The sequence below is a fragment of the Eurytemora carolleeae genome, unplaced genomic scaffold (genome assembly GCF_000591075.1).
Source record: "Eurytemora carolleeae unplaced genomic scaffold, Eaff_2.0 scaffold1409, whole genome shotgun sequence".
NCBI classification, from domain to species: domain Eukaryota; kingdom Metazoa; phylum Arthropoda; class Copepoda; order Calanoida; family Temoridae; genus Eurytemora; species Eurytemora carolleeae.
Window position 1 is genome coordinate 25,472 of NW_019397334.1, and position 27,624 is coordinate 53,095.

General features: G+C 31.9%; 1 protein-coding gene and 1 long non-coding RNA gene across 2 annotated transcripts; both read right to left on the reverse strand.

Moving 5' to 3' along the window:
• Positions 1-2,143: 2,143 nt before the first annotated feature.
• On the reverse strand, positions 2,144-3,845 carry LOC111713582 (uncharacterized). Its single transcript, XR_002767749.1, has 2 exons — positions 3,756-3,845; positions 2,144-3,433 (listed from the first exon to the last, which is right to left on the reverse strand). It is a non-coding gene; the product is annotated as an uncharacterized LOC111713582 (long non-coding RNA).
• A 309-nt stretch (positions 3,846-4,154) lies between these two features.
• On the reverse strand, positions 4,155-27,624 carry LOC111713578 (synaptojanin-1). Its single transcript, XM_023488456.1, has 35 exons — positions 27,518-27,624; positions 27,098-27,181; positions 25,951-26,043; positions 25,036-25,106; positions 23,870-23,941; positions 22,334-22,458; positions 20,999-21,088; positions 20,201-20,275; positions 19,849-19,927; positions 19,359-19,460; positions 18,883-18,970; positions 18,034-18,122; positions 17,839-17,918; positions 17,235-17,287; positions 16,681-16,747; positions 15,856-15,940; positions 14,930-14,998; positions 14,447-14,546; positions 13,958-14,035; positions 13,654-13,703; positions 13,439-13,510; positions 12,435-12,525; positions 11,909-12,008; positions 11,494-11,564; positions 11,203-11,333; positions 10,608-10,678; positions 9,618-9,729; positions 8,970-9,105; positions 8,326-8,426; positions 7,801-7,842; positions 6,357-6,462; positions 5,523-5,592; positions 4,969-5,035; positions 4,687-4,790; positions 4,155-4,311 (listed from the first exon to the last, which is right to left on the reverse strand). Exons 1-35 carry the CDS (start codon positions 27,555-27,557, stop codon positions 4,155-4,157), a joined length of 3,021 nt encoding a protein of 1,006 aa, XP_023344224.1. The 5' UTR covers positions 27,558-27,624.

A 27,624-nucleotide genomic window follows, 5' to 3' on the forward strand; every position in this document is an offset into this window, starting at 1 on the left:
TTCTAGACTATGTTTTGCATAGACGGAGCAGACTCAGCAGACAGAATGTCGCCTAGTTTAAGAAATTCACAGATACTGGTATTGATGTATTGACGGGCAACATTTTTTGGACTTTTAAATACTATTCCATAAAAAAAGGTTCCAACATTTAAAAATTATACGTTATGTAGAGTTAACTTTTATTAAACAAGACAAAATTATTAATTATTTACAAATACTTTACAGGGAAGTTAAGGGAATTTTACTTTACCAAGGGTTCCTGAGATCTAAAATTTTAATTTCCAGAAAAAGTAGTTGTACACAATTTTATTGTTTTTGAGATGAAAATGCGCAAATTTTTTCACGCAAACTTTACAGAGCCTGGGTGGTAATTTTATTTAATTGTCCCAAGGGACGTTAAGTAGCTTAACCTCCCTCTGTTAAGGGAATGATAGGTTGGCAATATTATTAAAAAGGAACAAAACAAATTAACCGAACAACAATTGTTTTTTTTTTAATGCATTTCAGGGTTAAAATTTGGTAAAGTGAAAAGAAAGAAAAGTTAAATGGAATATTAACAGTTTTTGATTTTTTAACACTGCTTAGATATTTTTGGAACCTGAAAGTTTTCAAAAACCGACCTAAGTTCATCGAGGGGAGGAAGGACAGCCACAATTTCTCGTCCGAGCCATGTTCTCCTCTATTTCTCGTCCGAGCCACCTCAAAATCCTCGTCCTTCGATTATTATGTGTTTTAAAGTTTCATATTCTTGAAAAAAACAATGAAGGTTGACGTTCTTTAAACTTGGGAATTCTATACCAAAAATATCTTAAAATTAAGATGTTTTAGGACTTTAAACTCGAAAAGTTTCATTCAAATGAAATTATATTTTTCGATTTACAAAAATTCAACTTTTCATTTTTGCCCTAACGTGGCCCGATTCTTTAAAAATAGATTTATTTTAGAGGATTAGACACTTAAAAAAAATAATATTGTAAGAACAAGGATTTCGAGGTGGCTCGGACGAGAAAATAAGAATGTGGCTCTAACGAGAAATTTTTGTGGCTGACCTTCCTCCCCTCGTTCATCCCAATTACTATGGATACAGGCAGAGAATTGGGCAAAGTTTTTGGTTCGTTTTAAACCATGCAAGGTTAAGTTTTTCTTAGATGCCCCACAGTCCACACATATCGAAGAATTTTAGAAGATATTTCAGAATTGGTTTGTGATTTTCCTTGTGTACATCCTGGTAGGGTTTTCATCATTGAGTTTAGAAAATCTTTGATTTACAGAGAAACGGCGTGGGATACCGGGTTACCCATAAAAGACGAGACTTCAAAGACGATTGTACGGAATTTATTTATTTAGTTTGCATTCAGGGTCCCTTGTTCCCCTTGTAGGTCAAAACTGGCTCATTTTTGTGCTTTATCAATTAGTTAACCATCAAAATATCTACGTGAATGCAGAGATTAAAAATAAAGCTTCAAATCGTCATCATTTCAGAGTTTTGTTCGTCTTTACAATCTCATTCTTTGTAAGTAACCCTGTATGTTAATATGATTTAAAGAATCCTCTTTCAAATCAGGGCGTTTAAAAATATTAATCTGGATATTGTGGTTAGAATACCTAACACAATTTTAAAGAAAAAGGTTTCTGTTAAGCTTATAAGTTTTATCATATTAAAAAATATTACGGAAATGTTCTTAATCATTTTTAACTCAGGAACTACTGGACTGATTTCACTCAAATTTGATTGAGACACTCAGTAGAACCACGGGAAATTTTCTTAACCATTTTTAACTCAGGAACTACTGGACTGATTTCACTCAACTTTGATTGAGAAACTCAGTAGAACTACGGGAAATTTTCTTAATCATTTTTAACTCAGGAACTACTGGACTGATTTCACTCAAATTTTGATTGAGAAACTCAGTAGAACCACGGGAAATGTTCTTAATCATTTTTAACTCAGGAACTACTGGACTGATTTCACTCAATTTTGATTGAGAAACTCAGTAGAACCACGGGAAATGTTCTTAATCATTTTTAACTCAGGAACTGCTGGACTGATTTCACTCAACTTTGATTGAGAAACTCAGTAGAACTACGGGAAATTTTCTTAGCTTTTTTTATAGAGAAAGTTAAGCTTCCATTAAAAGCAAAGTATATTATACTTTTTATTAATCTATTTATTTAGAGTAAGTTATACAAATTACAATTAAATAATGAAAAACGTATTCTTTTTTAGTTCATTTACAGCAAATCTAATAAATGCAAGAAAATAATTCTTTTTTCATCATTTCACGGGGGTGGTACAGCTAACAGGGATTTTAAAGTTGTAAAGTTAAAATACAAATCTACAAAACTGTCTCTGTCTTAGATTTTGTACAATTGATTAATACAGACTAGATAAAATCACATTACTTACTATAATACCAGGATAAGAAATTCAGTACAGTACAGTACAGTACGGTACAGTACAGTACAGTACAGGAATGTATGCTGTATTAAAAATAATGATGACTGGACCTTAATAGCCACAAAAATTCCCTCAATAGGTTACAGTACAGTACAGTGCAGGAATGTATGCTATTCGATTAATGTTTACAAGCCGCCAAAAAATCTTGCTTGGCCTTTTAAAAATGTCTTAAAAATCAGTAAAATTCTATGAGAATGATAAGTTTCTGTCAGATTTTATTTGTAAATAACTCCTGTGGCCACATGGAATTTCTAAACTATGAAAGCATTATTAAAAACATTAAAGCATTTGTTTCAACGCGCTATACAGCTGAAGTTACATACAATATAAACTTAAAGGGACTGTAAGCATACTTTCAAGTCAACCTCCATGCACATTTGCCATTGCCCGATTCAGAGCGGTACCCTTGAAACCTTTATCTGATCAATAATGTGGAAGATCTTGTCGTTTTTCTAGGTTTGTAAGTGATTAGTTCTAAATACTCCTATTTTTGAAGCAGAAATGCGCAAGTCACTTTTGTTGAGAACCCACAATTGAAAATCATCAGTTTTCAAATTATAAACATTGACATATTATTCATAATTGATCAGAGAAAGCTTATCAGGGTACCATTGGGAATCGGTCATTGCATGGAGGGTCACTTGAAATTACGCTTTCAGTCCCTTTAACTAAGAAAAAGTGAAAATTTTTCATGTATTTTTCATTTTGCCTGATTTGAATCCCACACAAGAATATTGATATAAACTATGAGATCTTTCTTTGATTTTAAATTAAAACGTTTTCATTTATTCAGCGTTTTGGAACAGGGGGGGGAGGTCGACCAGCCGGCGGTCTACCAGGTAAAGGGGGCGGAGGACCGGAGGGTGGGGCAGCAGGGGGTGGTCCTTGAGGCGGGGCCCCTGGTGGGAGACTAGGAGGGGCACCTAAAGGGTTCCGAGAAGGTATGGCGGGGGGCTTTTGTGGAGACCCAGGGACCTAAATATATAAAATTATTAAATATTTTTAACTGCGGTCATTCAGTTCTAACGTTTAGTCAAAAAGATTAAACATTTTAAAAACATTTTTATATTTTCTTATCGAATCAAGGATTATGTGAAACATTTAAACATAAAGTTAAACACTAAATAAACAGTTCTAACATTTTGGTAAACATTTTTAACATTATGTTAAACGATTTCCATCTCATTTAACATTTTTAACAATTTGTAAAATAAGTCTAACATTTTGTTTAACAGGTCTATCAGTTTAAGAGACGATATCCAACATATATCAGTGAATGATCATAAATGTGTTTCACCTCTGAATCTTTGAGTGACGTAGTGTCGTTGTTGGTTGGAGTAGATCTCTCACTGTCTATCTGAACATGAACCAGATTTTAATGATAATAATGATAATAATGATAATAATGATAATAATGATAATAATGAAAAGAAAAAAATAAGTTACTAGGCTTCTATTTCATTTGTGAACATTTTCTCTTACATTCTCTTGCATACATTGTAAAACAAGAAAAAAATAAGTTAGCGGATTTTATAAAATTTTTTGTGGATTTTATGAAAATCGAATTTTGATCATCTTTAAACCTTTCCTAGGGTCATATGAGGTCCCACAAAAAAGAGAGGCTTATCGGTCAGCCGTATTGACGTTTATTGGATTCAAACAAACGAGAGACAGCCAAGGAAAGTAAATAGATAGATTAAACCTGTGTGAGTGTACCTGGAGGAGGGCCTGGTGGTCCTGTAGGGCGGGGTGGAGGAGGTTTAGGTGGTAGAATAGTGGGACTTAAAACTATTCCTTCCAACTCCTCAAAACTCAGCTGGGAGATTTGGGACATCAGTTTAGCACTCTGCCTCCTGATCAATCAAACAATCAATCAAACAATGATCAAATCAAATGTGAGTAAAATTATCAATTCTTAGGGTTTTAAGGAAGAAAGAGATAATTTAATTTAATTTAATTTAATAGCCAAACGGATAATTTTTTAATGAATAATAAACAATATAATATAAAATTATGAAGTAAATGAAAGGATGAATGCATGAATGCATGAATAAATGAATAAATGAACAAATGAACAAATGAACAAATGAACAAATGAACAAATGAACCAATGAACCAATGAACCAATGAATCAATGAATCAATGAATCAATGAATCAATGAATCAATGAATCAATGAATCAATGAATCAATGAATATGAATAAGTGAATAAATGAATAAATGAGTACTTGAACTGTGTACTAGGTGAGGATACAAGTGGAAGAGTGGGGGAATCTACTAGTTCTAATTCTAGTTCCAACATTTCCCGCCAGGAAGAGCAGGCAGCAGACACCTGCACAAAATAAATATATCAATAATTCTGTACAACAATGCAAACAATTTGTGATTTTTCCAAATTTTAATATCTACTTTTTTGTCCCACAAAAACAAAAAAGCAATTAAACAAAACTAACAGAATACACTTAAACAATAAACATCTTTAAACCATTATGATCAGGTAATGAACAAACCTGCCATTCTGCTCCTGCTGCTATTACAAGACCAGCATTTATAGCTTTCTGAGCTGCTCCACCCTCCCTGAACAACAAAAATACAATAAAATAAGAGGGAGGGAAGACGATATGTTAGGCCCCCCCCAAGATTTTATCTTCTCCACTCTTGGCATTTCGTAAAATGCGCTGAAAATTAAAAATTGATTTAAAACAACAGAAAATAATTTGACAGAGTACGAAAGAGAAATTATTAATTGCAATGTTGTATTGTCATTTACAGTGCTAAAGAGTTATTAGAAATTTTCAATGCCGAGAGGTTGATTTTGTGACGTTTTTTGCGCTGCCATGATATTAGAACTCATGCGCTTTCCATCCAGCATCCAGGGGGGGGGACGTCCCCCCAGTTTTCCAGGGAGAAAGACGACCCCCTCCCGCCCATAAGCCGCCTCCCCCCGCATCATTGTAAAAGTAGCCTACTGTGCAGTGGCCAACATACAATACAATTGGCCCCTTGCACATTGAATTAACCTCTAAAACATTTAATTTAGCTCTCAACCATTTGATTGACCTACCTGAATTGGGTCCACACAGTACCTCTGACCTCTCTGCTGTACCTAACATCTCCAAACTCTGACATACATTCTAAATAAAGGTTACAATGAATTTAAGAGGTAGACATAAAAAATATTTGTTCAAAGATAGATTCCAATTCCTTGGCTATATATCATATCACGTCATACTTAAGTGAATTGCACGTAATATTAAAATCTGTAATGTATTCAATCATAACTTCTCTCATTGAAGAACTATTGAAAGGAACCAACATGTTTTGAATTTCTAATATGTAACCAGATGTATTTGCAATTCTCATGCTAGAATGTAAACTCAAAATTGTAGGAGCTACGAGGTCACAAAGTCGTACCCGTAATGTGGCATGATTTTTACTTGAACCTATTCTTGAAGGCAGAAAATATAAAAAATCAGCGCAATTTAATCTGAGCTATGTGAAAAACACCAAAAACACCCAATTACAGTGGAAAGCAGAAATCTGGTCAGGGAAAAGTTTTGAATCTTAATTTGAATGATTTCTGAATGATAGCTCCAATAAAGAAATACTTTGATAGCTGCAACTATAGGTTACTAAAGTGTTAAAGCTCCAATTATAAATAACTAAGGTGTGATAGCTCCAGTTATAAAAAGTGTGATAGCACCAATTATATTAAGGGTTTTAGCTCCAGAATTAATAATTACTAACGTGTGAAATCTCCAATTATAAGTTACTTACGTGTGATAGCTCCAATTATAAGTTACTTACGTGTGATAAGCTCCAATCATAAATTACTAATGTGTGATAGCTCCAATTATAAATTACTAACGTGTGATAGCTCCAATTATAAATTACTAACGTGTGATAGCTCCAATGATATCCTCTGATATCTTAATTGTTCCCTCTCCAGTTAGAGGACTCGACACTACAGTACCATCACTAGGACCCAGATCTCTTAATACATCCTGAATACATTAGTTTTTCATTTATGCCAAGTAATCTAAGAAAACCTGTAAAAAAATCTCTTAAACATATTTTTTCAATTCCAAAAATATAGTTTCTAAAAATGGTGGAAAAAATATTTTGCGATAACTTTATATTTTACCTCTATGGAAACATTATCATGGTTTTGACAGTACAAATCTCAAAAAAGGAAAACAGATTTTTTTGTTTAAAATCCTTTTAATTTTGAGTAATCCTCCATTTAATAAGGGGCATGCACTATTCTCAACATTACCCTTTTAACTTTTAACTGAGTAAAATGACAAGTATATTCTTGTTTCTTTGTCTGAAAAATAAAAATGTCACAAAATTAGCTGACAGAGTTAAACATATTGTTTCTCAGATAGAGATATAAAAGGTTGTAAATCAATCATACGAGTTTTAAACTGGAAGCCCTGGAAGTCGCTTGAAATTAAGTTTACTGTTTATCAAATGCTTTTAATAAGTTTAATTCTGAATAAAATCCAGAGAACTATAAAAAAGAGAATCAGAACTATCATATATGTATTTCATCAAATCTACTAGCTGAAGGGCCCGTCGTTGCCCGTGGAAAAAAAATGTTGAAAAAAAATTTGAATTTTTTCTCTCTATTTTTTAGCCTTTAACACCCCCGGCCATCCATGAGTGTCCACAAAAAAATTCAGTTCAATCGGTCCAGCCGTTTGGCCGGCTATAGGTAACATATACATACGAATGTCTTGTTTTATTATATAAATGAAATTAAGTTTACTATTTATCAAATGCTTTTAATAAGTTTAATTCTGAATAAAATGCAGAGAAATAAAAAACAGGAGAATGAGAATTATCATATTTTTTGTTATCAAATTTATTAACCATTAAACATTTAAAGCGTTAAATTAATGACACATTAAGATAATTTTGCTCATCTATTCTGTAAATTGAATAAAATCCTATGTTGTATATCAGAAAACCTCGGTGGTTAAAACTGGTGTAAACTGCCCCAAAATTAAGATAGGATTTAGGTCAAGTTTCAACACTGTTTCTCTGCAACATTTGTAATTTTCAAGAGTAGCAAGTATTAACCGACTAGGAGAAAGGGGACTATGTGATTTCTCATACTTTAAAAATGCTTGAAATGGTTCATTTTTCTATTTGTTTCTTGCCACTTTTAAAAATTACGAATGAAATACTTTGATACTTGAAATACTTTGAAATACTTTGATTTTGGGTCAGTTTACATTTTCATCTGTGATACAGATCCATGGATTTTCACTTGGACTTCTTTGTTAAACATTTATGGCACTTCACAGATATTTAATCTGTTTTAAATGGCTAATTACCTTAATAACCTCCTCTCTTTTCTCTGAGTCAACATTACGAATCTAAAATTTATTTCTATTAATCTTCAGTTCTAATCAGAAAGACTCGGAATTTATTCACAATTCATCAGACGACTTTACAATCGTCTTTGATATTTGAAACAGTTTACGGCGTTCATTTTGTCCATCTCATTATGCAAATATAAAAGTAAGGCTCATGAAACGATATTTACAAAAAGTTTCTAGTCCTGATATTTCCAAAATGTGGTCTGCCTTTTTTGTGCTTTCAAGATCACAGGAGATTACGATTTCATAAAAAATTAGAAAATTCTCGTTTTATTAAAACAATAAAAATCTAACCAAAATTCTTTATATCTTGGGTAATTTTGAACGCACAAAAAAAGGCAGACAGCATTTTTGGAAATAACAGGACTAGAGCTATTTTGTGATTATAGTTTCGTCAATCATATTTGTGTATTTGTATGTGCATGAAGGCTGTAAACTATTTTAACTAACATGAATATAGTATTATATATCTACCATTACCTGTATATCAACTACTGCAAGAACAGGTCTATGATCTGATTGTTTAAGCTCAGCTCTACCATAGTAATGAAAGTTTCCAGGAACCCATTCATCTCCAACTCCTGCACAATGGGTAGAACTTTAAACTCTTAAGTTCAACTATAGTCGAGCAGACCCGGAACTGAACCAGGCAGGATTATGAGTTCAAGTATATATAGACCAGAAACTGAACCAGGCAGGATTATCTGAGTTCAAGTATATATAGACCAGAAACTGAACCAGGCAGGATTATCTGAGTTCAAGTATATATAGACCAGAAACTGAACCAGGCAGGATTATCTGAGTTCAAGTATATATAGACCAGAAACTGAACCAGGCAGGATTATCTGAGTTCAAGTATATATAGACCAGAAACTGAACCAGGCAGGATTATCTGAGTTCAAGTATATATAGACCAGAAACTGAACCAGGCAGGATTATCTGAGTTCAAGTATATATAGACCAGAAACTGAACCAGGCAGGATTATCTGNAATATCATTTATTATTTTTAAATGTTTTAATTTAACTTTATATGTCGAAGGGATGAACTGATGCAAGACACCGGTTCCACATGTACAAACAATAATAAAACACTTATATAAAGTAGGATGTACAATGTACATACCTGGCAACCTTCTAGCCCTGTACAGTACTCTGTCTGTCCAAGCTGGTACTCTACACTTGTCTGAGGTATCATAATCATCGCTGAACAGATCGTACTTGTAGGTTGGAGGAAACGTAATATCTCCTTCATGAAAACCCTAAAATATTAACAGAAAAACACATTAAATATATAAAAAAACTAATTATTATATTTAAACTTCCAATTTTATTTAGATTCTAAGAAAATTATCTATAATAAATTTTATAAGTAGTTTCGACATCTTCTTTTTTGAATGGCATTCACAAATGATGTCGCCGTCCTTAAAAACCGTTTTGGACAAAACATTGGACAAAGTCATAGAAATGGTTATAACTTCTTGTTTTCCTTCTTGTAAAACTGTTGATATCAGTGCACGGAATCAAATCAAATGATGAGGTGTAGGGATTGCTAATGCTAATTGCCAATGAAAGGTCTCTTTTTCTTACAACATTCATGTCGATGGCGCCGACCTGAAAGTTGTCGTGGAAACAAAATCAAAGGAATACTTATAACATTTTGTTTCCCTTTCAGGAACATTGAATGAGTTTCTGGCAGAAAGTTTTAACAAATTTGAAATTTGTAACTGAAAAAATAGGTTTCTTTTCGGTCCTTCACTTTGGGATTTTTTACCTGGAAAACATTCCCCGCCTGCTGTTCAATCTTGAGCTGGTCAGCAGCTAGTAGCTCAGATAAATCATTGTTCTTGATACAGTTTACAGCTTCCTCTCGGTTCACATTAATCCTACACCAAATTATCACAACTATGGTATTCGCAGACTTTGGAGATTTTTGACTAAAAGGGACTGTTAACGAAATCTCAAGTGACCCTCCATGCAAAGATGGCAATGTCCGATTTACAACAGTACCCTTGAAACCTTTAATTGTACAATATGGTAAATATTGTCGTTGTCAAATGTTCAAACGGTTTGATTCGGATAATTATACATTTACCTGGAGTAGAAATACGCTAGCCATTTTTGTAGAGAAACAATAGTGGAAAACAATGAGGTTTCAAAAATTATAAATAATTCAAATTATAAAATTTATTTATAATTCATACTGAATAATACTGTTGTGAATCGGGCATTGCCATCTTTGCATTAAAGGTCACTAGAAATTAATGTTACAGGATCCCTTTTCTTAATAATTAATATATTTTTTCTTTTTCTGTCCTGTTTGAATTCAAAAAAAGAAAAAGGCCGACCCGATAAGGCCCAATTACTTTTTAGAACTCAATGACACCCCAGAAAAATTTTATGACTGAAATTAAAAATTCATGCTTTCCTCTCCCAATTTTTTCTATTTTGGAAGTTGACCAAATTAAATAGGATGACAGACGAACAGTTTTTTCATGCCAAGAATAATGGTTCCATTTAAAAACGGTAATCATTACAAGAAAGAGAACTAGTTAGTGCTTCAATGTTTCGTGAATGATATTTCCCAATAAATTATTAACTGGTGCGACAGACTTCACACTCACAGTGAATTTACGACTCTGATGTTGTAAAAAGTCCTATTTACAAAGTCTGTTTATACTCGAAACTGAAAAAGAAAGTCAATTCTTGATCATGATTACAAATATGAACTATTTCCCCCGACAATAGTAATCAGCTGATTAACCTGTAGTTGAAATCTCCACACCAGAATACAAAATCATGATTGAGCACAGTTCGACCGTTAGGGAACGTTACCTAAAGAAAATTCTGAATACAGATAAGACACATAAATAGCCCCTTAAAGTCCCCGTACATGATTTGGCAAAGAAAGCTTGAAAGAATATTAATGTCAGAAGAATGAATGAATAAAATGCAGTACTTTGGTCTCTGTAGTCTCATCCTTTGTGAGGAATCGTTTATAATTTGCAAAATATACACGAATAAAGTTAGTGCTGTTAAAACCCAAAGGTAAATAATTTTGTGACAAGCTGACACTGACAATGTATATTGAATATTCATCCCACATTCGTACTAGTTCCGGTTGACAATGTATACTATATATCTTCCCTCCCCCTTTTTTCAGAAGTTTATTTTAGCGTCGAGTGCAAAAGAGTTTCTTTTTGGACTTTATTGGCCTAATTGGGGAATATGAATGATTCCTAGGAGAGAATGATTAATTTTTTTTGTAAACCTATCAAAAGGGATGACAAATCTTTCCTTTTGAGATTTTTTCCGCCCAGATCATCTAAGATCATTTAAAATTATATATTCTGCAATACCTTCTTTATTGCTTCTGAGTAATCATTATTTCTCTCCGATATTTGTGACTGTCCGGCGGCAAAATGTGAGCAGAGAAAGCACAGAGAAGACGACCTGTAGGTCAGGGAGATAGCCACAGCACCCTTGTTTCCTGAACATAACAGAATTTAACATAATAGAGCTTTGGTTGAAAATATCATGGAAAATAAGGACATTGAAAACAAAAAACTTTTTTAGAAGAAACAATAAATGTTTTTTTTTGCATTTTAAAGGGAAAGATTCCAAAAATTGATTAAAATTTGTAAACTTACCTGTTGCTCCTCCCATTCCTGTTTTAACATCATCCACGTACACGTCCCTGATATATTTGGCCAGGTGGGGCCTAAATATAAAATAAATTAATTAAATAAATTAATTTACATTTTCAAATATTAAGTACAGTCGAAATGAATGAATGAATGATATGACAATAAATGTAATATTTATAATATTAATAATACAATAAGGATGAATAGGTGAATGAGTGAATGAATGAATAAATGAACAGATGAACAAATGAGCAAATGAACAAATAAATGATCAAAAACTTTAAGACATACATGAAAAAAAATTAATAAAAAACATGTGGCAATCATGTTTCAAAGCATTAGTTCAATTTTCTTCGTTTGGGACTACCTAATTAAGTTCGACTAACCATAAAAATAAAAAAGATAAGTCAATGACTACCTGACAAACACATAAAGGCAAACCCCAACCAACTGCTGGAATGTAACAAGACAATATTTCTCGTCTCTACACAGTGTTTTGCCTAACTCAACAGCCCATTCTATACAAATACACAACTTGTGTCTTAATATTAGAAAAAGTGAAAATTTAATATTTGCAGAATTTTCTTCTTTATAAATTGAACAATAAAATTCAACTTCAAGATGTCAATGAAGGCCAAATTAAATTGAATCAAATCAAATCATAACAAACCAAATCGAATCCTATTAAATCAGATTGATCTATTCAAAACAAATCAAATCAAATTAGACCTAAAAAAACCATTAAAAAACGGTTTCCATTTTTGTGTTGAACTTTTTAACAGAAAAATCGTTCTTCTAAGTAAAAACTTTGAGCTGTAAGATAGACTTAATTGGTTTAATTCCTAAATTCCAAAAATTTGATCATTTAAAGTCCTTCAACATCTGACAATTGTGTAAATTGAGATTACTTTTGATTTTGTTTATTTGAATTTTTGTGTAATTCCCTTTTCCATTCTCTTTGCTCGCGTTGACAATATTTTTAGCGTCTAGGTCCACCATCTCCTCAAACCCTATTGCGTAGATGTCCACAGGAACCTAGATAAACATTATATTAAAATTATAAATATTTTTAGCGTCTAAGTCCACCATCTCCTCAAACCCTATTGCGTAGATGTCCACAGGAACCTAGATAAACATTATATTAAAATCATAAATATTTTTAGCGTCTAAGTCCACCATCTCCTCAAATCCTATTGCGTATATGTCCACAGGAACCTAGATAAACATTATATTAAAATTATAAATTTATTTTAGCGTCTAAGTCCACCATCTCCTCAAATCCTATTGCGTAGATGTACACAGAAACCTAGATAAACATTATATTAAAATAATAGATATTTTTAGCGTCTAAGTCCACCATCTCCTCAAATCCTATTGCCCCTCCAAGTGACCCTCCAATTATGGAGTGCCATGTCAGATTCACAATGATACCCAATCAACATAAATCGAATCTAAAATGTTTTAGCTGAAGTGTTAAATTCTCATGTTTCTTTAGCCTAAATCTGCACCTCAATTTCAAAGAGAAACTACTTAAGAAAATAATCAATTTTCAATAACTCAATCATTCATTCTGAAACAGGCAAAGCTTTTAAGGGTGCTGCTGTAAATCTAACATACCACTCTATGAATGTTATTGCATTGACACTGGAAATTACGTCTTCTCTACAGTCCCTTTAGTCTGAACTTTTATTTACATCGTACTCCTCTGTATCAATAGATTGCTAATTTACCTCGTTCTCTCCTGTATCAATAGATTGCTAATTTACCTCGTTCTCTCCTGTATCAATAGATTGATAATTTACCTAGTTCTCTCCTGTATTAATAAAATTGCTAATTTACATCGTTCTCTCCTGTATCAATAGATTGCTAATTTACCTCGTTCTCTCCTGTATCAATAGATTGATAATTTACCTCGTTCTCTCCTGTATCAATAAGATTGCTAATTTACCTCGTTCTCTCCTGTATCAATAAGATTGCTAGTCTTGTGTGCGTCCAGCAGCCAACTCTCCAAGGAAACATCCTAAATTAAAATTCTTAAAATTCTAGAGTACACTGTTAATCCTTTGAANTTCCCGAAAAATAAAAATATGATTATTTATTCAAAGCAGACTTTGCAATACATGCACTTAAACGTACAGTTTGCAGTACACTGAATTATCCTACCTTGTATACAACTGATCTAAAATGTTTGCCCCCGTTGATATTGTAGGTTCCTGCAATTCAAAAAATTACAATTAATCACAGAAAAAGTTGGATCTATAAAAAGAATTTGGCTCGTCTATAAATATTCAGTTTTACACATTATCTTAAGATAAGCCAACAATATCAGAGAAAGAGAAAGTGTATTTTCCAGCACAATCCCGAAAGGATCAGAAATAAAACTTTATTGACCAATGGAGACACCATGGAAGAATTCAATTATTTCTCCAGAAAAAGAATTTTCTTTTTAAAAAAGTAAAAAACCTACCTACAGCTACACGTAGCGGTACAAAATCCACAAATTCGGACCAGCGCTTGACAACCGAGGTTAAAAGAGGCACAGGAGCTAAAATTTCATCATGATCATCATTATCATCATTATCATCATTATCATCCTTATCATTATCATCATTATCATCATTATCATTATCATCATTATTATCATCATCATCATTATCATCATTATCATTATTATCATTATCATCATTATCATCATTATCATCATTATCATCATTATCATCATTACTATCATTTTTATCATCACCATCATCATTATCCTTATCATCATTATCATCATTATCATCATTATCATTATCATCATTATCATCATTATCATCATTATCATCATTATCATCATTATCATCATTATCATCATTATCATCATTATCATCATTACTATCATCATTATCATCATTATCATCATCATTATTATCCTTACCAACATATTCAATATCATCATTATTATTATTAATATTACCATGAAAGTATCGTTGAGGTAGTAAAAGTTTTGCCCTATCTGCAAAATCTGTATTCCTTCCTGTTCCATGAATCAGTAAATCAAATGCTTCCTGTTTATCCTGAAACATGATAAGTATGAATTCTCACAAAATACTCAACAACTAGTTTTTCTCCACTTTCTACAACAATTACAATTTACGTTTGTTTGTTTAAGCAAGAAATTTATGTCAATAAAAACATGGTAATAACCCCCCCCCCCACTCATTATTCCTTTGAGCTGCAATCATCTAGATTAATAAAAATCGCTTTTTGTTTTATGTATGTATAAACAAAAAAGTCTGGAAATTATGTGAATATTTCGAATCTTTCGTGAAAATAAATTTTGTTTAAGAAAGCGAAAACTTCACATTTTTTTTCACAACAGATTTATTCAAAATTTTCTATTTATTTGGAAACCCTAGATGCGAAGCGCCATCAATTCTTTGAGACACATATTTCTCACCTTATCCAGAAGATTGTTTTGAATAGTCCTAGCAGCAGATCTGGCCCCATCTAATAATTTGGAACCACCCTAACAATAAAAACATATTCTTTTTTACCGTCATTTTTTTTTTGATAAACTTTTTTTTTGGAATTGAGGGGAAATATTCCCACAACCTCTAACTTTGGAGGTTTTTAAATATTTTCTCATGAAAACTTAATTTAAAAAAAATATTTCATAAATAAAAAATTCCTTTCTTACCAACAGATTGTAACAATTAAAAGGAATACCATTCTAGAAATTAATTTTAGCCTTTTCTCGTGAATTTTTTTGCATCTAATTCTAACTTCTATTTTATGAAAGTTATTTCTCCGAGTGAGGGAAAATATAGTTTAAAAGCAACGGATAATAATGGAACACCGTATTGTTCTTTAAATATTGATATTGCACAATTATTTGATCACCATATGTTGTAAATTTAAGAGAGTGAAAGGAGTAAATTGATTTAACAAAAAAGAAGAGAAAATAATGAAATCCAAAACTATTGATCTCTGCAGAATATAAAGTGAGCTAATCTTAAGCTTTAAAAAACTCAGTTTCAAACAAAAGAAACTAAAAAATAAGAAACTGTTCAATAAAAAGACTAAATAAAAAGAAACAAAGCTTCCAAAATCAAAAGAAACTAAGCTCGAATAAAAAAGAAACTAAGCTCAAATAAAAAAGAAAACTAAGCTTTAAGAAAACAGAAAATTAAGGTCCAATAAAAAGAAAGTATACTAATATATACTTAATTGGTCGTTTAGCAGTAGGAAGTCGCATTACCCTTTTTGAGAGGGGACAGGGAAGGGGAGGAGGAAGGTGGAGAAGGGTGGGGTAGGAGGTAGAAGAGAAGGAAGGGGTGGGGGGTGTTATTGTGAATACATGTGAATAGGGTGTAAAAATTAGACCTGATTCAATGCTCCAGTTCCAGCGTATATTTTACTCAAAGAATTCCCGTTGTTAACCCACATCTGCTTATAGCCATCCTCAAACCTAAAAAACAAAAATGATAATTGATTTTAATAGAGACCATAAAATATGAATAACAAGACAGGGATATACTTGTTATTGAAAAACCTTCTAGCAAAAAAGGAATGAAGCCACTTTTGTAGAGCAACCGCATTTGAAAATAATCATTTTTTAAAACTATAAACATTAATATCATTTGGGCACCGTTGTTAATCAGGCATTGCCATTTTTGCATGGGGGGTTACTTGAAATTACGCTTACAGTCCCTTTAATGAATTTATCAATAAGTTGGGTTAGGTTAAGACAGCCATATATAATCACAGAGGTCTAAAAAAATGAGGTGGGTGGGGTGGGGGGGGGGGCAGGCAGTGCGTGCTAGAAAATTGCCAGTTTTAATAAGGAAATATAAAGGGTGACAAAGACGCTAGAGGGAAAAAGATAAAAAAGAAGTGACTGGAAATTTATTCTACTAGGATTTCAGGGCGCATCTTCTAGTTCTATTGTAAACATTTTCTCTTTGTGTACATTTGAAAACAAAAACAAAAAAAAAGTTCGCGGATTTAATAAAAAATTCCTGTTTTTTTATTTAATGAAAATCGAATTTTGTTGGAGGCTAATTTTTGTTTTGATCATTTTCAATTTTAATCCTTCCCCCGGGTCATATGAGCTCCCACACATGGGCCCAATCGGTTCAGCCGTTTTGACGTTAATTGGATACAAACAAAAGAGACAGACAGGCTAGCAAGGTATAAATATATAGATACCTAGATACAATGTTTTCTTTATCATTAAGCTTCAAACTTTGCAGTTGAGAATTCAAAACTCTTAAACCTGAAATAAACAAATTCAATCTTTAAAAAAAATCAAAAAAATCAAAAAAATCTAAGAAAATTATTTAGAAAATTATTAAGAAATTATTTTGAAAATTATTAAGAAATTCTTTTGAAAATTATTAAGAAATTATTTTGAAAATTATTCAGAAAATCATTTTGAAAATTATTAAGAAAATTATCTTGAAAATTATTACAATTTGCTCTTTTTTGAATACTTTATAATGTGATTCGCTTTTATGAAATTAGTTAAAGAAACTAAGCTGTCATAAACAGAAACTAAACTTTGATAAAACAGACGTGGAAATAACAAATTAAAAATATTTTGCGCTTTTTAAAAATGAACTTTTCAAATCAAATCAAATCAACAATGATAATACGGAAATCTTAACGCTAAACATTTATTTTCAAAATGTGAAATAAGCTAAAAACTAAACAAAGAACATCTAACAAAGGCAAACTTTATATTTTTTTATTTTTAAGTTTACCAATGAATAACTGCACTGCATTAGTTCGATCCAGACAGTCAGCACAATTCGATCTAGACAAATTAATTAGTCAGTTGTAGTGCTGAGGATCCAATTAATTTTGATGCAGATCCGGATCCTGGATCCGCATTGGAATAAAATGGATGATAGTCCGGATCCAGGTCATTTCTTTAAGATTTACCGATTTTTTTAACAAAAAATAATTTTCAAATTTTTTGTTTTATTTTTTAGGAGTAAAAAAGTTTTTTTTTGCAGTTTTTGATTGATATTTTATCCCTTGGATCTGAATCCGTGGATCCGCATATCCGCGGATCCAGGAAGCCACAATCTTTAGCACTGATCAGTTGTAATTGATAATTTATATATTTCTACAGCGTTAACCAGAAAACTGAAGAATAAATGGCGTTGATCTTCGTTCTTACTTTCACTAAAGAAATGCCGCAAGAGATGTTGTCATTTGCAATGGTAGAAAATGATATATCTAAAATATATTGAAGGCAATTATTTAAAAAATCTCAAGCGACATTCTATGATTGAAAGATAAACGAAGTCAACAAGAACTACATAATTTTCACAATTTTCTAGTTTCAAGTTACCACAGTACCTGATAACACCGTCCTGCTGTTTAATCCGTTTACCCCCAGAACAGTAGAAATATCCCAGCTTCTCCACATACTCACCAATCTAGAACATCAATCAATAAATCAATCAATCAAAATCAATCAATAAAGCAGCCAACCAACCAAGGAGCCAACCAATTAGTCAATTAATCAAGCCAACCTTCCAACCAGTGTCCTACCTTTGCTTCGAGTTTCTCGGGTTTCTTTGAACCCCCCTCTACATGATAATCATAGAGTACATGAGGAACATCAGCATGATCGTGGGATGCTGAAAAAAAATCAAAATGACAAATATTTGATTTGGTTTCGATCCATAATTAATTAGAATACAAAGAGGAAGCAGTATTTTGGACTCTCAGTCTAAAGTGAGAGTTTATACTATTTAAAAAAAATAATTACTAGAATTTTTGTAAGGCTAAATTCGGGCCTTGAAGAAGAAAAAATCAGTTTTATGTTTATGGAAGACTTAAAAAAATGCTTTAACAAAGAATTTCTTCTAGAATTTGTGGCGACTGTGGAACTTGTGCGGATAAATTTCAAATATATCAAATTTCTGTGTAATTTTTCCTCCTAAAAGTTGAAAGAATCCTTTAAATTTGGAAAAAAATATTCATTGTAAACTTAAGCTAAATAGCATTAAATTTACATTTAAAAAATGTATATTGTATATCCCAATTATTAACCAAAGCAGTTTTATAAAGTTGCCCGTGGAATTAAAAAAATATATTTGAAAAAAATTTCTATTTTATAAAAATACACATTTTAGAATTTGTTTTGCCTATGTTACACCCAGGCTAACCATGTGTGTCCACAACAAATTTCAGCCCATTCTGCTACGAATGTCTTCTTTAATATATAGAATATAGATAGAAGAAAGCAAAATATTTACTGCACCACGTTGTAAACTTTGCATCCCTAATATACAAACATTTACCACTGTTTACCAATGTTAGATAATCTTTGATTTTAACACAGCGGATTAACAAAGGCATCTTAATTGACGGCATGCTTCGTGCCTGATGCGTTACCTTTATGATGAGTTTGAAAAGCTGTTGATAATGTTGCCTCTCCCTCCTTACTGCCTACAAGGCTTGAACCCAGCAGGTTCATAAATACCTGACAAAAGATTAACTAAATATACAGAGAAAATACTAGTTAGCTGGCAGAGTCATACACGTTATCGTAAAAATCTATGGTTTCAATTTTCAAATAAAATGAAATAAAATCCAACCCAACCCAACACCACCACAGGAGGTAGAAGAGAAGGAAGGGGTGGGGGGTGTTATTGTGAATACATGTGAATAGGGTGTAAAAATTAGACCTGATTCAATGCTCCAGTTCCAGATGAAAACTTTTTTTTGTCTTCCGGCGGCCTTTACCCACAACAGTTCATTTATCCATGCCACAACATTTGAGGCATTGAAGGGGAAAATGTTGTGGCTTATGGCAAGCCTGCCTTCCCTCTTTCCTTAGAAACTATTGCTTTTCATTAAAAAAAGAAAGTTTGGGGTTTGAATGAAAAGAGATAAAAACCCCTTACATTTACTCCGGGTTGTTCCCAGAACAGAGGAACCGAACCACGAATCTGTACATGGCTTGTTATCTCCTGAACACTTAATCAATCAAACAAAATGCAAGATTAAAATTTAAAACGAGAAAAACAATTTTTAGTTATTTAGCAGCTTGGGTTTTGATTATATTGAAGGATGTTAGTAGCTGTAAATGAGAAACAGGGCTAAATATTTTCTCGAAAAGTCATTCCGCCTTATGCAAATCATTTTTGGCGAAGCGCAATTCTTTTCTATGTTTTTATTCCCTGAATTGGAGAAAATAAATCAGTTTTAGTTAACTACATAAAATATGAAAAACTTGCCTTTTGATGTCACTCCAACGTTCCCCTACCCAAAAAATCACATGGGAGAATGAACACTTTTGGGAGATCAAAAATAGGTTTGAAAATTTGTATCTTGGATTAATTGTAAAATTGACTGTTCCTGATCAAGTTGAATAAGCTGCTCAGTTTCAACAAAATTTGCCACATGCCCATCATCATTCACACCTCGTACTACAAACCTGTACAAATAAACAACAGCATCAGCATCAATCAACATCAACATGAGCAACATCATCAACGTCATCAATAACAAGAAAATCATCAATACCATTAATATCAACATCAACACCGACACCGACACCGACACCGACACCGACACCGACACCGACACCACAACATCAACATCAACATCAACATCAACATCAACATCAACATCAACATCAACATCAAAATCAAAATCAACAACGGCATTAGCATCAGCTTTAAGATCAACAACAGCACTAGCAACCTACCTAGTTCCAGGGCGCTCATTGCTTAATCTTGAAATAATTGCAGCTTTAGCTTGTTTAGCGCCAACATACACAGTTCTAAATATATCATTATTATCATAATAACCATCATTTCATTATTATCGTTATTCTCATTATTATCATTATTATCATTATTATCAATATTATAATTTTTATCATTATTATCATTATTATCATTATTATCATTATTATCATTATTATTTCTATCATTATTATCATTATTATCATTATTATCATTATTATCATTACTATCATTATTTTCATGATCATAAAATGTAAGGAAAAAAGAGGGGCAGTTCTGAACAAGAAAAATAAATAATCATTAATGATACTTCACAAACTTCAAAGTCAATTGTAATTGTAAAAAAAAAACGAATAGGAGTTAAGAAAGATTTAGGAGAATACTGTAATTCTATAGAATTTAGCTATATAATAAAACAAGACATTTATATATATATATATATGTTGCATATACCCGGCCAAACGGCAAGACCGAATGAGCTGAATTGTTTGTGGACACTTCGAAATTCTATTTTTTTTTAATATGTTTTAAAAATGTTTTTTCAATTTTTTTTTCACGGGCTACGCATTCATTCATAAACTGGCATCAATATTACTTCAAAAACACGTTTTAACACCAAAGGAAATAATCTAAAATGGAAGAAAGGGCCAAAAATGACGGACCAAATTATTCTGAAGTGTGTCGCACATCAAATAATTTTTTCAACGAAACACTATTGGACCAGAGGGGGTGGGCAGCTATATTTGATTAAACTATACCTGATTTCAATACTACCAAACATAATCTTGGTCAGCCACTGCTTAGTATCAACTCCAGCCCGGATATACGGCAGGAACAACATCCGGTTCCTAGTATCATTATTATCATTGCAATAATCATTTTATTATTATTCATTTTAAAAGTGGGGCATCTATTCACAACACTTTAATCAAGGATGGTCTTATTCTCTTGATAAAATTATCATATTTAATTGGGTTTTCTTTATAAAAGTGACTTGCGAATTTATTTCTCATAACAATTAAGGAAAATGTTAGTTAAACACTTTGCAAGAAGGACAATTGATAAGAAATAGATTAAAACGGAAAAATTGTGAATCTGTAAATGAAGGAAAATTACAATGGTTGTCCTTTCAGAATTTAAAAAAACCCACCTTTCTCCCTCATTCAATGGACTATAGAAACAAATTCAAGTGACCCTCTATTTAAAAAGTTAAATTTTAAACACGTGTATTTTCACATTGTAGTGCACCCGTTAAGTGCCTTTGGGTATATTCTTTAAAAAAAATGAAGAAATAGTTCTAAATGTACTCGAGTGATAGTTTCCAAAGGATACTGTAGTGAATCGAAAATGAAATTCTTTTTTAAATGGAGGGTCGCTTTACAGAATGAAAATCGCTCTCTATCTCTCTATGAAGAGAGAGAGGGGGGGGGTTAAACTGACCAGAGATGAGATTTTAAACACTTAAACCCGAGTAAAACCCAAACTCGGGCTAAGATAGAACCCAAGTCAGGATTGGTTCTTATTCGACCAATGAGAGACTGTTTAGCAAGCTTTCTCTCTGAAGCAAACAGAATGCCGTAAGATCAGCTGTGACAAGGAGATGTAAATTTCGAAAATTCAAACTTTATGTAGATACATTATTTTCATAGTATGTCGATCTTATATATTTAATAAAATTTGACACCACAAATAATTCCCGAGATTTAAATCTAAAAATATAAAAGATTTTACTAAATTTACGATCATCAGCTACTGAAGACTCGAGTGTTAAAGAGAGAAAAATCCAAGATGGTTGGTTTTTACTAAACTCAAGGCCATCCAAAACCCGGGTCTTTACTTGAGCTTTACTTGGGTCTTACCGTGTTTTACTTTCAAAATCTCATAGGGGGGGGGGTTTAAGAACTTTAAATACACAATTGTATATTTTTTTTGATAAGAGTATCAGAATTTTAGGGAGGTATACATACACTTTAGGAATATATTATTAACTTCTGTAACCCTCTTTACTTTACCTGTATTAAGCCTGATATTCCCAAGCAGAGCATATCCATCCGAATGCTTCACAAACTGTTCAACTCTTTGGGGAGACTGACCAGAAGAATCTAGAATCTGACTGGTTAAACTGGAGCTGGCGTTGAGCAGCCAGGGTGAGGTCAACAGGTTGACCAGAGTTTGACCAGCTGAAGTAAGCTGACCCACTCTGCAGCAACTTCTTCACCTGAACAAGAAAAAAATAAATATATAAGTATTATTTTTTTTTTCAAGTATGCTCAATTAATAAATTGTTTATATGCTAGCTTAAAGAGGTGTATAGGCTGAAACCTAAGCATTTTAATAGTTGATCAAGACCCAAGAGAGTTCTTTATGATGTTCCTGTCTCGATAAAATGATATAAAACGGTGTCCAATTTATACGAAAATCTATGTATATTGTATATAATATGCTGTATAAAAAAGTAGGCTTTAACGGATCATATTCAGCAAATACATAACCAATCTGAAAACGACGATATCCCAGAGGAGCCTAAGAAACTTAGGTTTTCTTTTATTTTTATTTAAATTTCATTTTTCCTTTACAGTCCCTTTAAAAAACCCAGTATTTCTTTAAAACTAAGTTATCAATGCAAAGGTCAAAACGCACAACTTTTAAACCAATCCAAGAAGACTCACCTCACGTAGTTCTACAGATTTACTCAAATAAAATTTGAGGCTTTTTGGTCAAGGGGTTCATGAGTTATAATGAGACATACAAACTTTATAAATATAGATATATAGAAAAACCAATGCAAAAATAATTCCAAATTTGTCCATTCTAAAAGGTTTTTATGTATATATTACTTAATGGAATTATCTTTAAAAAATAAAAAATAAAAACTTCCTCATAATTTAAACAGGAATTTTTAAATTAAATAGTAAAAACATCAAATGCATTGTTAGAATGTTTAATATAATTGAAGGAATAAAGTATTAAAGAATTAAAGAAATGTGGTCAAAAAGGTTGTATCACTGTGATTTATATGATGGGAAAAAGAACACGATCTGAATGAAAAGCAGAACATAGATTTTAGAAAACAAAAGTTTTTCTTCATTAATTTAGTAATAAGGAAGGTTTGGGTTGAAATAGATAGGATCCATGATGACGGAAACTTTAAAGACAGGGGTTAATCTAAGTAGCTTGACTGTTAATTGATTTGTTTGGATCCAATTAAAACAATTTAAAAGATCGGGACAAAATATTTAGTATTTCAAATGATCTCACAGAGAATTTTAATAACATAAGGTTTTAGTACCGAGCCCACCTATAATCAAAAATCTTAAAACCTTAGTAATATAAGTTTCAGCGTAATTTTAAATGTCAAGGGACAGTCTTTTTAATTTTTAGTCCAATTCACTACAAATCATAATCTGATCTATAATGTGGAAGAGATTTTCGTTTTTCTAGCTTTAAAAGTGTTTAATTCTGTTAATTTCTCCATTGTTTAAAAAACAAGAAATGCGCGGTTTTTTAAACAGAAAAAATATAAATAATTCATAATTGATCAGACAAAGCCTTTAAGCACACCGTTGTGAATCGGACTTGCCACCATCAATGGATTCATTTAAGATTAAGCTTACAGTCCTTTGTATTACCTCTGAGACTCTTTCTTCGTCTGGAGTATATCCCCGTAGACTAATCAGCTTTACATCAGTTACACGGTAGATCTACAGTAAATAAATTAATCAATTAATAGATTAGTCAGTAGATTAACCAATAAATCAATCAAACGATACAGGCAAAATTCCTACTTTTCTACTAATGTGTACATTAGTGCCAATAGTGAAGGACAACTTAGATGACATTGCTACCAATGACAATCACAGGGCAATTGCCATTGGGAGCTTGATTCTTTTTAATGTGCCTAGAGATACGCATAGGTATTTGATTGAAAGTATCTCACAATGTTTACATGTAAAAACTATGTTAACAAGTAGATGTGTGTCTTTCCATGAGACTATTAAAGCAAGTTCTAAGCTTTGCATTAGATTTCTTGCGATTAGATTAGATTAGATAGATTAGATTATGCGAATATAACCTTAACACAGTTCTTGGCAGAACTTTATTTTCCATAATGTTTGGTAAATCTTTCTGATCTTGCATGGAACATGCATGAAAAATCATTAATCAATCGACCATTTATGCAATCACTAAACCAATCAATCAAGATATCAATTTTTCTTCTTCAACAAATTGCACAAAGTCAACTGGCAAGAAACTGGTTGCGTTCAAAATTGACAATAAAAAAATTAAGTCAGGTCGTTCTTATCTGCCGATTAATACATATGGTACTTAAGTAATAATCAAATCACTTTTAAATGATAAAACTTTAGGATCTGTAGATTGTAGTTTCAAGTGACCTAAACTTCCAAGAGGGGTATGCTATTGCAATATTTATCAGTCAAAGCAAGTAAAAGTACCTTTACATAGGACATACCTATCGACAAATGAAATCACTTAAGAAATACGCCAACAGTCCCTTTCAGAAATGAATGAATAACGTAAACAATCCCTTTAGGAAATGGATGAATTACGCTAACAGTCCCTTTAAGAAATAAATGAATAATGTAAACAATCCCTTTAAGAAATTAATGAATTACGTCAAAAGTCATTTTAAGAAATGAATGAATAATGTAAACAATCCCTTTAGAAAATGAATTAATTACGTCAACAATCCCTTTATGAAATGAATGAATAACGTAAACAATCCCTTTAAGAAATGAATGAATAACGTAAACAGTCCCTTTAAGAAATGGATTACCTCGGATTGCGCCAGTTTCCCAACGCTGACACAACCAGACACCAAGGCCAGATAATGCAGTACACCATCTCCTACAAGTAAATAATGCAGAAAACCAATTTTTTAAAAGAAAACGGAAATATACCATTTAAAAAAAGTGTAATATAGTACAGTAGAACCAGAAAAATCTGGAATTGGAAGACAACATTTATGCTCAATCTTTGGCTTTGGATATTCCGATAAGCATGAGACACAGTAATACAGACCCATTTCACTAATAATTGATTTAATACGTTTTAAGTGAAACTATTCTCTTTGTAACAACATCAAATACACTTAGTTATTGCTTTAATGTCGTCCTCTTTTTCCTCAATTGTCTGAATACTCAGCAGTAAACGAATAATGTACATTAGAGTGAAGTCATGTTTTCTTAAATTTGAAATATTTCTCCCAGGAAAGCAAAAAACTTGCAATTTAACAATTTTAATATATTACTTAATTGTCCGGGACTTACTCAAAGCTTTAATCTTGTACACAATATACATCTAGTTTTGGTTTTATTTTAATATATTACTTAATTGTCCGGGACTTACTCAAAGCTTTAATCTTGTACACAATAAACATCTAGTTTTGGTTTTTATTTTTAACCATTTGCTGGAATTCTAAGAGAATGCTCAAAAGTCGGAATATTTTTATATAATAAAATGTTCAGAAGGCTATGAAAAAATTTTCATATTTTTCAAGTTTTTTTTTTGCCTTTTAAAGTTCCATTGACCCATTTTAAAAGTTTCTTTCTTTTTTTTTGGGGGGGGGGGGGGTTTAAGAACTTTAAATACACAATTGTATATTTTTTTTGATAAGAGTATCAGAATTTTAGGGAGGTATACATACACTTTAGGAATATATTATTAACTTCTGTAACCCTCTTTACTTTACCTGTATTAAGCCTGATATTCCCAAGCAGAGCATATCCATCCGAATGCTTCACAAACTGTTCAACTCTTTTCATCTTGTCCGCAGCATCAGGACCTGACAGTTCAGTTTATATACCATTTAAATGCAGATATTAATTTACTACTTGACTAAATCAGTCCGGATCCGTCTTCCTGGATTCGCAATAGAAATAAAGGAATTGGATTCGGATCCAGGTCATGAACATTTCTTTGAGATTTACTGATTTCTTTTAACAAAGCAGAATTGTCAAAGTATTTCTCATATTTTTTGCTAAAATTTAAGAAAACATTTTTCTCTCCCTTTCCAACAGTTTATATTTGGGTTTTTAAGAGTAAAAAAGCTTTTTTTCTTCAGTTTTTTTTGATTCCTTGGATCCGAGAAGCCAAAACTTTGCGGATCCGACGAATCCGGATCCGGAGCACTGATTTTAATCAAATAAATAAATCTGCATTTGGACGATGATTTTTAACACTCAATCCTTGTTTAGATGTCATTATAGTTGGTTTTTTTATGTTTTTTTTCAATCTATTAATAGGTGGGAACACTCTATACACTCTACTGCTGCGCTTATTGCATTATTAAAAGGCGCGCAATGAAAGTGCAACACATAGATGGTTAGTTTTATGTCTGAATTAATAGAAACAAACTTACAATTTATATTCAAAAATTTAGGAAATTGTCAATTTTTTTTATACGTCTTTGTAATGATATACAAAAATGATATACTAAAACTCAGCTCATAAATGATAACATTTAGAACATTTTTTTTTTCGGTGGAAAGAAAAAACGTCAGAAAAACGCATTATTTTTGTCCTTTTTAAGATTTAAAATTGGTATGTGGATTATGTAGTGCTAAACCTATATTTAATCTTTACTTGTCTGGGTGTCTGTTTGTTTGTATCCGAGAACAAAAGTTTACTGACCATCAAATTAGAATAATTTTGCCCGGTAAAAATGTCTAAATTTATCCTTTTTGAAAATGTAACCATCAAAACGGAAAAATCCGCAAACTTCTAAATTTTTTTAATCAAGAAAAACTGGAGACTTGAAAGGCAACAGTGGAAAGCTTAAGTTGTTTGGTGTTAAATGGACACGCAGCACCCTAAAAGCCTAGTTTATATGTACTTACTGAGACTTAAAATAGCTTGTGACTCTAAAAGCAGTGAGTTCCCAACCCCACGTTGATCAATCAGAACACAATAGGGACTCACTCCTGAATCAACATAAATTAAATTAACGAGATACATTTCTTACATAAATATAAATCAAAATTTACCAAAAGAATTATTTATTTTAGTTCAAAACATATTTTGATTTAAGAGAAGAAAAATAAGGATTAAATATTATTGCAATTACATAAAAAAAGTAACTCTTGGTAGAAAAAACTGATTTTATGAAAAGATTGCCTGTTTATCGATTTTATAATAAAATTTAGAATAAAAAATACCAATTTTCTTTTCCCTTGACCTTTAATTGAAAATGGAAAAAGCCAAATTTACTCAGAAAATTAAAAACTGAACAATTTTGTAAAATTGAATTTTTTTTAAACCTGGAGTATGGAAGACTCGAACACCCCTTCCCATTGCCATTTTTAAGGCTTTATGTCATCTGAAATAAATTATTTTCATTATTTTCATTTTTTCTCATTTAGGATCA